Raw genomic sequence first — 16,039 nt, 5'->3', positions numbered from 1 at the left:
GGGTTTGTGAGATTTTGAGAGTAGACATTAGAGTCCTCAGACACAGCCTCACGGCGGAAGAATGATGCTGCCGCTTCCAGCCATTTGCATCAGGGTTTTGTTTGTGCTTCGGAATGCGCTGTGCCTGCCTCGTAAATCTGAGGCGTTTGCTGGTTATTCATGGTGAATGCGTAGCTCTAATGTCACCTCTGCCTAGCTCATCTCTGCAGCTCGCCACAGAGGCTGTGCTTGCTGGCCCCATGTCCGCTAAGCGGCTCCTGCTAATAAACTCTGCAATCGCAGTTAAGCTTGAATGGCCAGAAGTTACATCCATGTAGAAAAGACAGAAGGTGGTTTTCTTTGCACTTGCAAAGAAATGTAGTGAGGTCGGTACATTCCTAGGTCCAGCAATGTGAGCAATTTTAAGTATGTGATTATCTATTTGTGAGGGACATGGGTGGCAGGATGTTTCCGCTTGGCCTGGCCTGGTTAGCAGAGGGGCAAGTGGTAAGGTTTGTATGTGAGTGCACACACATGCTCATGTGTTTAGCCACTTTTTGATCACTGGATCATGAAATGTAAGTCTATCTGATGCCGCTCAGCTGTCCCAGGTCAGGTGTGAAGGCCAAGAGAAGCTCAGAGTGTTTGACCTATTTACGGACATTTGGAAAGATTTTATTTTCTGCCTTTATTCTAGTGCCGTCCTTTATCTCCTGGGATTTGCTGTGATGTGAGGACTAGAGACTGAGCCACTCTTACTAGCATCGAGAAGAGCAGGAAAATATTGTTGGTGGTCACTGGTGTGCGAGGGATGAGGTGGGCTTGCAGGGTGATCTGTGAGTAAACACACCCAGGCATGCCAGAGGTGTCCTAGAAATAAAGCCAGTCTGTCCTGGTGGCGCCCACGGCTTGTCCTTTAGTGGAGCCTTTGTTGGATTCATTCTGATCACTTTGTGGCTATATAGTCACCATGGCTTCCTGCCTATTAAGCTTTCGTTCTTACCTTCTCTGGATATGGGATGAAAATGGTAGATTACATAGGCAAGGAGGAAGGTTTTTCCCTAAATGCACACACACGTGCATCTGCATTCACACATACACACATGCATATGCACACATACATACACACACATATGCACACACATGCGTATGCACACACACACCATCCTCCCTAAGCCTCTGCTGTGCTTTCTCCCAAGTCCCTGTGCTGACTGAGGAAAATACAAAGTTTTCTGCCCCTACCTCTGAACCTTGCTATCTGACCCCTTAGACGAGTACTTAAATCTTGACTCTCCAATTCTTTAATATTTAGATACTATTTCACACAACATTTGAAGGATCTAGTGAAAGAAAAATACTGTGAGTTTCCTGTAAATTCATCCAGGAAGGTACCGTGTTTCGCTCGCATTTGTAACACTGGGTACTGCTGGGCGTGGACTTTGAGTCAGTCAGTGTCGGTGGTGAGAACGAGTGTGTTTAAAAGATAAACTGATTGGCCGGGTGGTGGTGGCGCACACCTTTAATCCCAGCACTAGGGAGGCAGAGGCAGGCGGATCTCTGTGAGTTCGAGACCAGCCTGGTCTACAAGAGCTAGTTCCAGGACAGGCTCCAAAGCTACAGAGAGACCCTGTCTCGAAAAACCAAAAAAAAAAAAAAAGATGAACTGATTTGATCATAAAAGGCGCATCCTCTGTTTTACTAAGAACAGTTATATCTTGTTTTACTAAAAGCTGAGCAGGATGGTAAGGGGCAAAAGAGAATGGGTCAAACCAAAACTGACAGAACCGAGTTATAACTCTGTCCATTAGTAGACTTTTATCGAGGAGCCGGTATGTGCTGAATGCTGTTCTAGAGGCTGGGGTTGTGGAGACTGAACAAGAGAACCAAAACTGTGCCTTTGCAAAGCCTTCTCAGTAGGGGAAAGACATATAGTAAACCTCATAAAACGGTTAGTGTTGAAGTCTTCAGTGTTAATTAAGGCAGACAGTAATGTGCACAAGGAGGGTCAGACATTAAAACTGTAACCAGAGATGTGAGAGAGGGCACCCTAGAAAGTTGATGTTGGGGTTACCTTGAAGGAGGTGAGCGGGTTATGCGCGTGGGTGCTATCCTAGCTGCCTTGAAACTATACAGAGCAAACTCACAGCAGGAATATAACCGATGCAGTGTCTCCTTGGAGACCACCATAAAGGATGGGGTCAGAAGCACTGCAATGTTTTCTCTTCACGGGAGATGGTCGGTAGTGTTGGTTCTTGAAGCAGAGCACCTTGTGAGTGCGGACTGAGTTCTTCAAGGAATGGCTGTGTAGGAAAGGAGTGGAATGGGGAGCTGCAGCGGAAGAAATGGCTGCTCTTGCCAATGCGTGGCAGTTTGTTAGTGATAATAGTTACAGTAGAGGCGTGCTCAGTCTGCAAGCACAGCATAGGCCCTGGGTGAAGTCCTCGCCTGGGTCCTTGTCTCCTCAGAGAACGAATTCCGCCGAGAGAGACACAGATGTTTTAAGCAAAAGCTTATTTAGCAAGGCAAATTGCAATCCAATATGAACTGACCCCAGGTGAGTGCAGCAGCCATTTGGTTTCTACAGTGTGGATTTCTAAGAAGTTTATGGGCCTCTCTCTCCTGTGATGGTATTGCTAAGCTCCTCCCCAGGATGCTACCTTTAGTTCACCCCTCTGTACCTCACATGCTCTGGATTTTCCTTCCCTGGTATTGGGGGGTTTGCTGGTGGGATACAAAGAAAGCGCCCTGCCATTCCATTTCTGAGATGGTGGCAAGAACCTACTTCACCTCAAGATGCCAAGCCACAAAGCAGCATTTTAACCCCCAGGCAACACTCCAACAGTGGTTTCCTTGGTTACCTCATCCATCATGCCCTGCCTATCTAGTCAGATAGATAGGAAAGATCAACATGACACCACCTCCCCTCATCACGTCTGCCTCGCCACCTCCTCTCACAGAATCAGAGATAAAATACAAATCAAGACAGGTTCTCTCCTCAACTGGTTCAACATCTGGATAGAGATGCTGACCTTGAGCAAATTGTGTAAATAATCAATTCCTGGCGCAGTTAAACAGAAGCTGTGACAGGGGTGTGTAGATGGAGCCCGGTTAGGTCTTGATGCTCAGAGGTCTCTGGAGAGGGAGGATGTTGGAAAATGTGAGCACCTAGGTAGAAAGGATGGTCTTTGAGGGAACAGGAACACCCAGGGAGGCCAGTAAGGGGCGCCATTGGTGTCAGGGAACTGAAGACTCCTCCTACAGAAGGTACTCACCACCACTTTTTGCTCTGGCACCCCCAGAGTCACATGACTGAAGTCACTGATGGCACTCACCCATCATTCATGGCTTCTAGCTACAGAGCCACAGCCTCCCAGAACCAGGAGGGAAGGAGGGAGCGAAATGGAAACATGTATCACCAGCTGCATCCCTCAGGGGACCCATGTGCCTCTCATGGCTAGATGGTGGCAATGGCTCCTGTTCCTTCTTTCTCTGTGGGTCACCATCTTGCTCTTGTTCTAATTCTCCGTGATCATTCGGCAATTGGGAGTACGCTCTCAGCTCTGGGGGAGCTCGTTTCTATAAAAACACCAATGCAAGTACACCCTTCTCAATCAGATTAATGGTGTTTATTGAGCAATTACTGGTGCCGGACATGATGTTGTCATCCTTTCCATTCACTCAGGGAAGGGGGATCCCCTTTCTCTTCCTTTAGTCCTCTTGACAGCATGAGGATGTAAGTCCCAATGGTGCCTATTTACTGTATAAATGGCCAAGAGACATCAAAGATGCCCCCAAGGTCACATGGCATAGTACTGTAATCGCGACTCTGATTTAGTTGTTCGATGCAGGAGGGTCACAGAAGGCACTTCCATGCTAGTCACTGGGCTTCTCACTCAGTCTGCATCTCGTGGACAAGTATTTCAGACGTTTCATAGATGGACAGTCTGTCCTGCCACTGGCCAGGATGGGGAGGAGTCCCAGGATGCATTTTAGCATCACCAGCCACTCAGACACAGCCCAGTGAGGGGCACAGCAGGATGGGAGTGGGAGGGGTGGATTGGGTCACCCTCCCCTGGGGACACGGCTGTGTGAACTTGTCAGAATTGCTCATTTCTTCATAGTTCTCATTCTTGTGCTGAAATCAAAACCTCTCAAAGCAGAAGGGTGAACGTACCAATGAATCTGCCAAGACGTGCAACCTATACCCCAGACTCTCGCTGCTTCCTTACCCCACGTAGGATGATTTTTGTAGCACCATCCCTGCTAAGCCCGGAAGCAGTATGCCAAATAAAAGTTATGAACTATTCTTGGACTCCATGGGGGCCTGAAACCATTTGCTAAATGCATTTGTGACCCCCAGAGGAAGTCTAAAATTGGGGACTTGAGCCTCTGGTAAGAGACGTGGCCTGGATGCTGAAGTTGACCTGTTTGCTGCCCCAGTCCAGGAAGATCAGTGCCCTGTCCTGCTGTGGCGGTGATCACTGTTACATGATAGTTTATGGTTTAAAATAAGAATGTTTAGTGTCTTGAGTTGAGCAGAGATTCGTCGGGATCAGAAATTCAGCAGCTCCACTGGTAGGGCTGTAGCAGACCTTGGGGACCACTGAGGCCCAGGAGCTCCCCATGCTTCTCCAGCACTGGCCCCTCCCGTGGTGCCATCCACCCTACCTCAGCAGTCCAGTGGCAATGGACATAGAATTTATCTGAAGCTCTCGATTGTCTACACTCACACGGTCTCTGTGCTGGGTCGGCTGTGTAATATGTAAAGGCCTGGGGGTGACCATCTCATCTGAGGCCTGTCTGCTAGCTCATGGGTCCTTTGAGAGGGCAAGATAAGTGCACCTCCAAACGCTGGCCGTGTGTTAGGGAGAAAGCTGAACTAGCAGATGCAGGAGAAGGGGTGCCACAAAAAGTTGGCTGTGCTCTCTAGAATGGCAGCAGAGTCACAAGGGTCATCTCTCATCTTTACAGCCCCTTATTTCCTAGATTTTTTTAAACTCAAAGACAGTTTTTCACCGTGTGATTCTGGCTGACCAAGAGTTCTCTAGTAGACCAAGCTGGTCTGAACTCACTGTGATCCTCCTGCCTCTGCTTCCTGAGTGCTGGCTCAAGGCCTGTGTCACCAAGCTTAGCTTCTTACGTGTTTTACAGCCAGTCACGCTGTTTCCCCCACCTTAGCTTGGTTTCCCCTGCTTACAGCGACAGTTACCCATGCCCCACTCCATCCAAAAATGCTTCACGGAAATTCTAGCAACAAACAATTCAGTAACCTTTATTGCAGTTCAATGATGGCCTTATTTTCTTATAAGTTTTTGTTAATCTCTTGTGTCCGATTTATAAATTAAACTTTTTCATGGATACATATATATATAAGAAAAATAGTATAGCTATGTATCCACAACTCTCTGTGGATCCAGACATCCACACAGGATCTCAGAACATATCCCATTCAGATAACAGGGAACTACCAAAATGATGCATTCTTCTGGTGATGAGACGGGCGAAAAGTGATGTTTCCATATTTTAAGGAGGGAAAGAATATTGTTAGACAATACTCAGTTGAGATTTTTCTATCAAAAATATGTTTTATTGATATCAGTGTAAAAAATAAAACTTTGAAAAGAGCCCAAGGCCAGTCCTTCCCCAGTCTAAAATGCATATGCTGTAAAATAAGCCCTACAGTGTCTTAGAACCTGCAGCCCTGAGCTCACCCAGAGAAAGCAGGGCTTCATCTCCTGCCGTGGGGGAGATGACAGAACAGTCTATCGAGTCCACAGCCCAGCAGCAGCCTTTGTTCCAGGTCAGCTTACACCTTAACCCCGTCACCTCAGGCAGGGAAAGTGGTCGTAGGTGTGTGACCGTCACCCAGGAAGCACGAGTCATTTCTTGGAAAAGAGACTTCACTGTAAGCAGTGGAATTGTTAACTGACTTCAACGAGCCACTTAAACTTCCTTCCTTCCTTCCTTCCTTCCTTCCTTCCTTCCTTCCTTCCTTCCTTCCTTCCTTCCTTCCTTCCTGATTTATATGTGTGCCTATGTAAATTTACTTGTACTACCTGTGTGTGCAGGAGTCCATGAAGGTCAGAAGAGGGCACCCGATCTCCTGGACCTGCAGTCACAAACAGTTGTGAACTGCCCTGTGCGTGCTTGGCGCTGAACCTGGGTGCGCGGCAAGAGCTGCAAGCTCTTTTAACTGCCGCGCCATCTCTCCAACTTCTTCAGCTATTTTGTTGTCCGCGTGGGGCTGTGAGTCCTAGACCCTTACCTCAGCTTGTCTTACCACAGACTAGAGACAATACTCTGTTACAGAAAACGATGATGTCGGGATGTTAGACGCCTCCCCAGTCCTCTCCATACCTAACTCTTCCCTTGATGCGTTATGGTTTAACGTCCTAAGCTGCCTGAGTGTGCAGCCAACTGCTTCGGGTGGCCTCCCATCACCCTCCGCTAGTTTTGCAGAAGGGGCGCTCTCAGGCCCCTCCAGTTCTTGCTGAGCCATGCTTTTTCCCCGGTAAGAATCATAAGCAGACAATGCACGCATGAATTTGTAGATTTGAACCATCAGTCAGATGCGGACACCTGGAATAAGCCATAGTACAGGGCGCGCTTTTCCTGTTGTTGATAGCATGTGTAATCTTCTTCCTGACATTTTAGGAACCGTTTCTCTAGCTGTGTGTTCATAATTGAAACAGAAGAGACAAAGTGACTGCTTAGTGGGAGGATTGAGCTCCCCACAAGAGGCAGGTGTTTCAACCACCCTGCTCTCTTCTGGGGACCGCTGAGGGTTCTGTGTCCTTCATTACAGCCAATGTGAGTTTGGCCGCTAGCACCTTGTAAATTCCATTTTAGGAGAGTTTGGTGCAGTTTGCACAGAGACTTCTCCTCCAAAGTTAGCCAGGCTGCCGAGGGTAAGTTATGGGCTTTTCCCTGGAAAATCTAATTCTGGGAGCAGAGGAGTGAAGACAGGGAGTTTTCAGAACCTTTTGGGGAATCACAGAAGTGCAAGGCTACATGCTCCTCCCCTCACAGATGCAGAACAGAAGAAGGGGGACCGTGCCCTTCGCTGGCCACCTCTGTCTTTAGTGGAGGTGTGGTGGGTTTGTTTGTTTGTTTTGAACTGTGGTTTCTTTTCTTTTTAGATAGAAAGTTGGTTTCACCTGTCAAGTTCTTGGTTCTCTACTGATGATTTGGTGTCTTCTCATGTATTTGTTCTTTTCCATCTATACCAAAATCTATACTTCTCTTCTCTTCTTCCCTTCCCTTCCTTTCCCTTCTCTCCCCTCCACTCCTCTCCCCTCCCTTCTTCTCCCCTCCCTTCTTCTCCCTTCCTTTCCTTACCCTCCCCTCCCCCATCCTTCCTCCCTTCCCTTCCCTTTTCTTCTCCACTTCCCTGGAAGATTGCATGTGGCCCAAAATAAACTAAGAAATCCATACTGCCCTTCTTGGAGTAAACCGCAGAGAATAGGATGCCAGTGTTTGTGAATCAGGTGTGTCTCACCTGAGGAAACACGGAACTAAAGCAAAGGTCCTTGAGAAACGGGCAAGGTGTCTGGAACGGAAAGAGACTGAGGGTACACTGGTGTTGACTCAGGGTCTGCACAACTCTTGGGCAAGCAGTTCTGAGGGTGCCCTGTAGGAGTCTGGGTAGACGTGGGGTACTCAGAGTGTTTCAAATTTGAAGCCAACTTCTGCTCCTACGCCCTGTCTCAAAACCCAAAGCAAATGAAGGAGCTAAGCAATGGAGTGACATAGTCTGGCTTGTGGTTTTAAAAAGTCACTCCAGGGGCTGAGCGAATAGATGGGGGCTGGAAAGTGGGACTCAGGAAGGGAAGACCTTACAGAACCAGGAAGGACCCATAGTGTCCTCACTGGGGTTGTGATGAAGATGGCGGGCAAGGTGGATTGGAAATTTTGGTGAGAAAATCAATGTCCTATGCCAAAGGAATTAAAACAACAGAAGTCACAGGCGACCCTTGTCTCTTGGAGTGAGCAACCGGAAGGTGGGGCGGGAAGTCCTTTATAGAGATGGGGTCCACTGGGGTCTGGGAACCCAGGAGTCTCTAGCGCCTGTTCGTTCTGAGCACTTCCAGTGTGTGGCCCTGAACTGGGCACGCAGGACGCCCACTGAAAGGGACATGGTCTCTGCCTCTGTGTGTGATCCTACACAGAACCTGCCAGTTCTGCCTTCTCACTCTCCTTCGTTGGTTCCATCCATTGCCTACGATCTGAATGTCAGAACGTAAGGCCCCAAGTGCAATGGCTCTAGAGACTTCGAATGAGTCTTTGATTGCAAGCTCTATACATGCTGAAGCCTCCCATATTCATATTGGCTGTGTGGACCCCTTCTGACTCCAGACTGCAGATTTCTGCTGCCGTGTGTATGATAGACATGACCTTCTGTTTTATTTTGCCCCCTCCCCTTCGTTCCCCCCACACCTTACAACCCGGGAACCCTAGCATCGAGCTGTCCCACCATTGCTGCTGTGAATGCCCTGATTCCAGCCAGCACAGCCTGTGGCTGGGCCACCGCAAGGCCTTCCTCACAGGTCTTCCTCAGGGTTCTCCATCGTGAGCTTGTCTCAGCCCCGAAGCCACAGCAGTGGAAACAAAGCACTCCTTCACTCCTCTAGCTCAAGGCCAAGTCCTTGCACAGATGATCTGATCCCTCGTGGCCCTGCCGGCCTCATCTTCTCATCCTCTCATGCCCTGTGCTCTGCCACATTCTTTGTCATGCTAAGTGTGCCCCTAGTTCAGTTTAGCCAGCCGTTCTTCGTGGCTCTGCTTTTGTCCATGGTACTTTCTCGACAGGGCCTTCTCTGGCTTCTTAGTCAGAACTCTGGCACATCTGGCACTCGCCTCCCATCCTCTTTATCTTCTCCGTGGCACGCGTGTACTCAACATTTCACTTCCTGTTCTCATTTCCTATATTACTGTTCTTATTTCCTGTATGTCTCTTGCTACTGATTAGAAACACCATTTAGGGAGGTCTTGGCCTGTCTTGCCCCCGTGTGTCCTCAGAACTCTCTCCGACAGACAGTTGGTGCCTATTTGTGACAAAGGGGTCACTAGAAGACCGCTCTTCTCGTCCACTTCCTACTAATGTCTTATGAAATGGTTATAATTTCTGCATGCGCTTTGTTCATAATATAATAAAGGGCAGAATGAAAAAGCCAATGCACAGACACCCATGGCTGGTTTCTCAGAGAGCTGTGTGACTTAGATCGGGTCAACCAGTATTTCTGAGTTTTAATCTCTTTGCTAATAAAATGGAGAAAGTGTACCCTGCCAGTCACACAGGGTTAACGTGAACGTTCAGTAAAATAGTGTATGAAGGATAATTGTCTTACTCTTATTTTCCTGAGACAAAATATCTGGGGCTGTATTCACATGGAGGTCAGTGTATTTATTTCAGTTTTGAAGGTAGAAAGGCTATGGTTAGGTGGCTCTGTCTGTTGACCTCTGGTAAGGGCCTTTGAGCCATGTCACAGCATGGCAGGTGTCATGTGGGGCACGTATGACACTGAGAGGTCACATGGCAAAACAGAAAGCAGGAAGCTGGGCAGGGGCAAGCCTGGCCCTTCTGTAAAACCCATTTTCTCAGGAGCTGATGCAAGGGACTTATCCCTCCCTGCAAGGCAGCATTACAGCATTATAACCCCACAACCTACCTACCTTCCACCAGGCCTCGCCTCTTAGTGACTCTGCTGTCTCAGCACCACTGGGAACCAACCTGCAGTGCACCAGGCTATAGCGTTACCACAAAACCATTCCTAACTCAACACCAGACCTTTTTATACGCAATGCCTCATCGCATCCTCACGTCAGGGGAGCGGAATGTGAACCTGCAATGTTAAACTCATTTCACCGAGGCACACTCCTGAATTAAATCATTTCCTCAACAATTAAACAACAAGAGCTAGCTTTTGACCCCAAGCATCTTCTTTTTTAAAAAAATCTTTTATGTGTGTGTATGTTCATGCATGGGCAGGTGTGCATGGCAGATATCCTGGGAATGGGAGTTACAGGGACCCTGAGCCTCCCAGTGTGGGAATGTGGGTGATGGGAACTGAACTCAGGTCCTCTGCAAGGGCAATGCGTACTCCTTCCTGATGAACTCTCTCCGGCTCCTGAACCCCTGCACTCTCCTCTGTCCTGTTATGTTTAATAGCATAAAATCAGCTAATGGCTGTGAAGCGATGAAGAAGATTTGACCCAGGACTCAACTTCTGTCTCTGTACTAGTTTCTTCCTGACCATTAACTAATACAGTATTTCCCTGGAGTTACTCTCCATGCCCTTCATCTATACAAATAGGCACACAGTCCTGTTTTCCAAAAGAAAACCCCCAGACCTTCCTCCCCTCTACCCAAAGAATGAACGTCTATCACAGGTCTACTCATGAATGAACGTCTATCACAGGTCTACTCATGAATGAACGTCTATCACAGGTCTACTCATGAATGAACGTCCATCACAGGTCTCCAGGTCTACTCATGAATGAACGTCTATCACAGGTCTACTCACGATTGAAACCCATCACAGGTCTCCAGGTCTACCCATGAATGGAAGTCTCACAGGTCTACCCATGAATGAAATCCTATCCCTGGTCAAGGCTTCTGGTTTCTTTCTGGCCAAGCAAGTGCAGATGGTGTCATTGAGTTCAGACATCAGTACTCAGTTGGAATTGTTGACAGCTCCAGAAACAAACCCTGGACGGAGCTGCAAACGCGGCTTCCCAGATGACTTAGTTTATGCTCCTCTCTCTGTTTGTGTTACGGTCTTTCTGTGCTAATGAGATTGTGAATGTGGTCTAATTAGTGTTTACTGAAAAATAGCTGCACACAGATCAGCCATCCGAGAGACTTAGTCAGGATGTGGAGGCAATGTTGTTCCCTGTAGGAAACAGCTAATAAGTGAGAAGTACTTTATAAAGCCTGGAAAAGGACCGGAAGTTGGCTTTGAAGAAGCAGAGCCTTGGGGCTGGAGAGATGGCTCAGTGGTTAAGAGCATTGCCTGCTCTTCCAAAGGTCCTGAGTTCAATTCCCGGCAACCACATGGTGGCTCACAACCATCTGTAAAGAGGTCTGGTGCCCTCTTCTGGCCTGCAGGCATACACACAAACAGAATATTGTATATATAATAAATATAATTTAAAAAAAAAAAAAGAAGCAGAGCCTTGTTTCCACAGGAAAAGAAGTCACTCTTTAAACAGGTAGATTTAAATATTAAAATAGCAAACTCCCCACTTCCTCAGGCACCAGATGGTTTGCAGATAACAAAACTGTAATGGTGGTGATCTGATTGGAAACACGGCAGCCATCTGATTGGATGGATACCATACCAAAGTGCTGAATCCACAGAACTCCTGAAAGGAGAGCTTGAAATCACTTGCAGATTCCAAATCCTACCAAACGTGTTGGCTCTCTGCAAACCTATGCATTATGTATCAAATCCTGTTTCTGAATTCTAGCCACAGGCAAATTGCCAACGTAACAACTAAATGAGGGTTTTAAAATTCTAATACAAGCGAGTCTCTATTCTTAGGGAGGATTCTTACTTCCAGGAGAGGGAAGTGAACATTATTGGGATGCTCAGTTTATAAATCCAATCTGTGCTTCATTTGTAAGTTAATTTTTTTTCTCTGTATAAGTGGGTTTCGCTCAACCTCACATTCACAGGGACCTCTAAATGAGGTCTCCCTGCAGCTGTCGCTCACGCTAATAGAAGGAAAGTCCGCCTCATCGCCTCAACCCCTCAGAGGTTGACTCAGGGGAGTCGAAGCAGAGCCAGGTTCCCGCTGCAGCGCCAAACTCAGATTCTAAAAGGAGTGGGACTGAGTGCCAGAGCCAGACGAGGGGGCAGGCTTCATTCTTCTTCCGCACAGCAGGGCACCGTTAACAATGGTGTGAGGCTCAAAATAGCTAGCGAAGAAGCTTTGAAGATGTTTGAGATGATAATATGCTAATTAGCCTGCTCTGACCATCACACTGGGCACACGTCTATAAAAACACGGCATTGTAAGCCACACACACACACACACACATACTATGAGTCAATTACAGAGACAATAAAACTTGAGAAAGTCAAAACCAACCAGTCGGGCGATTCCTAAGGGTCCTAAGGTTTCCACATCTATGGATGTACAAAGGTTTGAGCCCTGGGAGCCGCAAACACTGCCCTGTAGGAACTACTTCTGAGTAAGGGCCTCAGACAGTTCAGTACCAGAGGCCCTGAGACCAAGCTGCCGCTCTAACCGCTGGGTGGTTTCTAGTGTGACCAAGAGCATGGGAAAGTCAGTTGCCTCCTGGCAACGCCTCCTCTTCCAGGACAATCCTGCGTGTCCATCTGCTAATTAGTCATCTTTCTGTCTACCAGCAATGTTTTTCCCACTCGTTCCTTTGGCCTTAGTTCACAATATGCCCAGTGGGATGAGCCCCAGCGAAGCAAAGCCAGTGCCTCCCAGTATAATCTGCTGCAGGGCAGACAGTGTGTGTGTTGGGGGGGGGGATGATAAATATTCCAACGTGGGAAATCAGTCATGATTAAGATTGGGCTTAGTCCTCAGGTCATCTGTAAATGCAAGGGCTCAGCCTCTTCTATGACAAGGGGTGTATTCTGACTATAGTCCTAGCTAGTGTTGATGGTCACCATGACACAGTCTCTAGTCAATTTTGAGAGGAATTGCCTAGATCAGATTGGCCTGTGTGTGTATCTGTAGAGGATTGTCTCAATTGTTAGTTGATATAGGAGGCCCCAGACCAAATACATGTCACATACTCAACATCCGGGCATCCCAGCCCACTGTAGAACAAAGCTCTCAGCTGTAGTCAGGACTGCACACGAGATCCCTCAAGGGAATCAGTAGCCTGAGAACACGTGGCATCGTGTAAAATGCTTCTCTTACCAAAGATTAATTCAAGGACTGGAGCGGTGGCTCACGAGCACTGGCTGCTCTTAGGACCACAGTTGAGTTCCCAGCTCCCACATGTCAGCTCACAATTGTCCACAATTCCAGTGCCAGAGGGTCCACACAGATACACATTGTGCAGCAAAATTTTCAAACACACAAATAAATCCAACGTAATTTTTAACTCAAAGTCAAACACACAGTGAATTCGAGATGTTTCTGGCGGAGCTTGCGTGAGTTGTGCCGTGGGACATCACCGCAGCGTTGGCTCCGGAGGTTCCATGTGCACACTTTGCACCACACAGCCCGCTGCCACACCACACAGCCCCCTGCCACACCACACAGCCCGCTGCCACACCACACAGCCCGCTGCCACACCACACAGCCCGCTGCCACACCACACAGCCCCCTGCCACACCACACAAGACCAATGATGTCTGCCTGAAACAGCGTAGCTGGATTCAAGTCTCCTTCATGTTGGTCTCCAGCGTGTCTACTCTGTACACAAAGGCTTCCACTCTGGTGAAAGCAGACAGGTTTAATCACAGACAACAAAGATGCTTCATATCTTCCTTCTGTCGTCCTTCCTTGTATTTGTCTGGAATCAGTGTATCTCTGGGTTAGACTGTGTGAGGCAAACAAGCACACCCATCTCATTAATAGCTAATTCTGCTGTTACCTTTAGCACCTGGAAAATGTTTATAAAAGAATTGTTTTCAAATGTCTGGTTTATTATAAGTGTTTCATCTGCATATCTATGTTATACACCTATGACCCATAGTCATGTAAAACTGTTTTGGGCAAGAAGAGTCGCAGTGGAAGGCCCGCTGGAGAGTGTCTACAGCCTCCTTGTGGACAATGCCGCCCACGGAGCTGAGGCGCAACCATGCCATGCAGTTGGGGGAGCACAGAACCAGATAACACTGGTCTGGGCGATGCCCCAAACTCAAAATTCACAAAAGTACAATTCTACTGAATATGAATCACTTTCGTACCATTGTCAAGTTGAAAAAATAATCTGGGAACTAGGTTTAGTAACATTAAATACATCTACACACAACATGGAAGCACTCACACCAAAATACTAGCTGCGCTTGTCCCAGTGACTCGGGTTTGAAGATGCTGCTGGTTTGCTCCGTGCGTCGCTGTGGTAGTTTACTGTTTGGTTGTGGGCACATGCCACTGTTAGGATAAGATGATACAAGGTTTTGTTCCCTAGGCCATAATCACAGGGCAGGAAGAGCTTTCTAAATCACCATCTTCACCATCTAATCGCCAAGTGGCCCATGACTCCCCCTGGGTCTAACAGGAGCAGCGGAGGTTCACACTGGGTTTCCATTTTCCTTCTTCTTGCACTATGGCTTCCAGAAGTACACAAGTCACACTTGACATGGAAGCATACTGAGAATGAAACATGCTCAAATCTCTCTCTCTCTCTCCCTCCCCCCTCACTCTCCCTCCTTTCTTCCCTCCCTCTCTCCTTCCTTCTCCCTCTCCCTCTTCTGTTCCTTTAGTTCTACTTAAAGGATTTGAAATTAGAACTCTTGCAAATTGATAAATCAAGAATGAATTGTCGACCTTCCTTCTACGTGCCTATCTGATCATCTATTCACCCATTTGAATGACCATACATCCATCTGTCCATTTGTCTGTCCATCCATCCATCCATACATACATACATACATACATACATACATACATCCACCCATCCATGCATCCCTTTCTGGTTGGTTCTGCATCTTTGACTGACTTGTTTTCCATCATTTTTTCTAGCTATGGGGCTAGTATAGAGTTTGTTTTTCCCCTCTTCCCGAGGAGCCGTCCCAGATAATCATATGACCCTAAAAGATAGCTTTAAAAAACTATATGTATTTTCTTTTCTCTCTGCAGTTGAGTTCTTGCCACCAGGATGGGGAAACAGAACAGCAAACTGCGCCCTGAAGTCATGCAGGACTTGCTGGAAAGCACGGACTTCACTGAGCATGAGATCCAGGAGTGGTACAAAGGCTTCTTGAGAGACTGCCCCAGCGGACACTTATCAATGGAAGAGTTTAAGAAAATATACGGGAACTTTTTCCCTTATGGGGATGCTTCCAAATTTGCAGAGCACGTCTTCCGCACCTTCGATGCAAACGGAGACGGGACAATAGACTTTAGGGAGTTCATCATCGCCCTGAGCGTAACGTCGAGGGGCAAGCTGGAGCAGAAGCTCAAGTGGGCCTTCAGCATGTACGACCTGGATGGCAACGGCTACATCAGCAAGGCAGAGATGCTGGAGATTGTACAGGTAGGGCCCCTGGCAGAGATAAGGGCATCTGTCACAAGACCCAGATGGGCCCCGGGAGAGTGCGGGTCTGCGTTTATAAGATGGTGTGTTGCCAGGACAGTTAATATGGTTCTCTTAGTGGTTCTGAAATTTTTGAATTTGCATGCGACAGAAATTACATAAAAATCTATGTTGGTTAGAATCTCTTGAAAACTTAGGAGCTCCAGCTACGCTGCCTACACATTCTTACCTGTCAGTAGTCAGCACACTGTGGAGGGACGGGGCTTTTCTGTTGGCCACCCTTGTCACAATCCCCCCATTGATCAGCTACAACAGCCTGCCCAGACTTGGAGTTTGGGGTCTTGTCTTCCAAAGTTGTGTCACTAAGAAAGCCCCGAGTTGGGTGCCCACCTGCTTTTTTCAGTGACTGACTCTGTGGCTTTGATCTCTTGGCCAGGAGGAGCATCTTCACCTGTAAAACAGAACTGTCATGTCATGGTGTTAAGATCAGAGATAATTCTCCATGTCACTGTCTGTTGCTGTGAAGAGCCGCCATGACCAAGGCAACTCTTACAAAAGAAAGCATTTAGTTGGGGGCTTGCTTACTGATTTGGAAGGTTAATTCATGGTCATCATGACAGGAAGCAGACAGGCAGGCACTGGAGCAGTAGCTGAGAACCTTACATCCTGATCCAAAGGCAGAGAGAGAGAGACTGGGCCTGGTGTTGGCTTCTGAAACCTCAGAGCTCACCCCCAGTGGCACACCTACTCCAACAAGGCCACACCTCCTAAACCTTTCTAAAGGCTCCACTATCTGTAGACCAAGCTTTCAAACATGAACCTATGGATGCTGTTGTCATCCAAACCACCACCCCTGCCTAGCCCAGG

General features: G+C 47.7%; 1 protein-coding gene across 4 annotated transcripts in view; it reads left to right on the top strand.

The window, feature by feature from the left end:
* Positions 1 to 16,039, top strand: part of Ncald (neurocalcin delta) — a 323,531-nt gene that overhangs the window by 287,579 nt on the left and 19,913 nt on the right. For all 4 annotated transcript variants that reach the window (XM_057792372.1, XM_057792370.1, XM_057792371.1 and 1 more), the window contains one exon: positions 14,776 to 15,172. In XM_057792372.1, the coding sequence (XP_057648355.1) occupies positions 14,795 to 15,172 (378 nt within the window). In that variant the 5' untranslated portion in view covers positions 14,776 to 14,794. The remainder of the gene's footprint in view (positions 1 to 14,775; positions 15,173 to 16,039) is intronic.

Source organism: Chionomys nivalis, chromosome 17 (genome assembly GCF_950005125.1).
Source record: "Chionomys nivalis chromosome 17, mChiNiv1.1, whole genome shotgun sequence".
In the NCBI taxonomy this organism is placed as follows: Eukaryota; Metazoa; Chordata; class Mammalia; order Rodentia; family Cricetidae; genus Chionomys; species Chionomys nivalis.
This window is presented reverse-complemented; position numbering and strand designations above follow the sequence as displayed.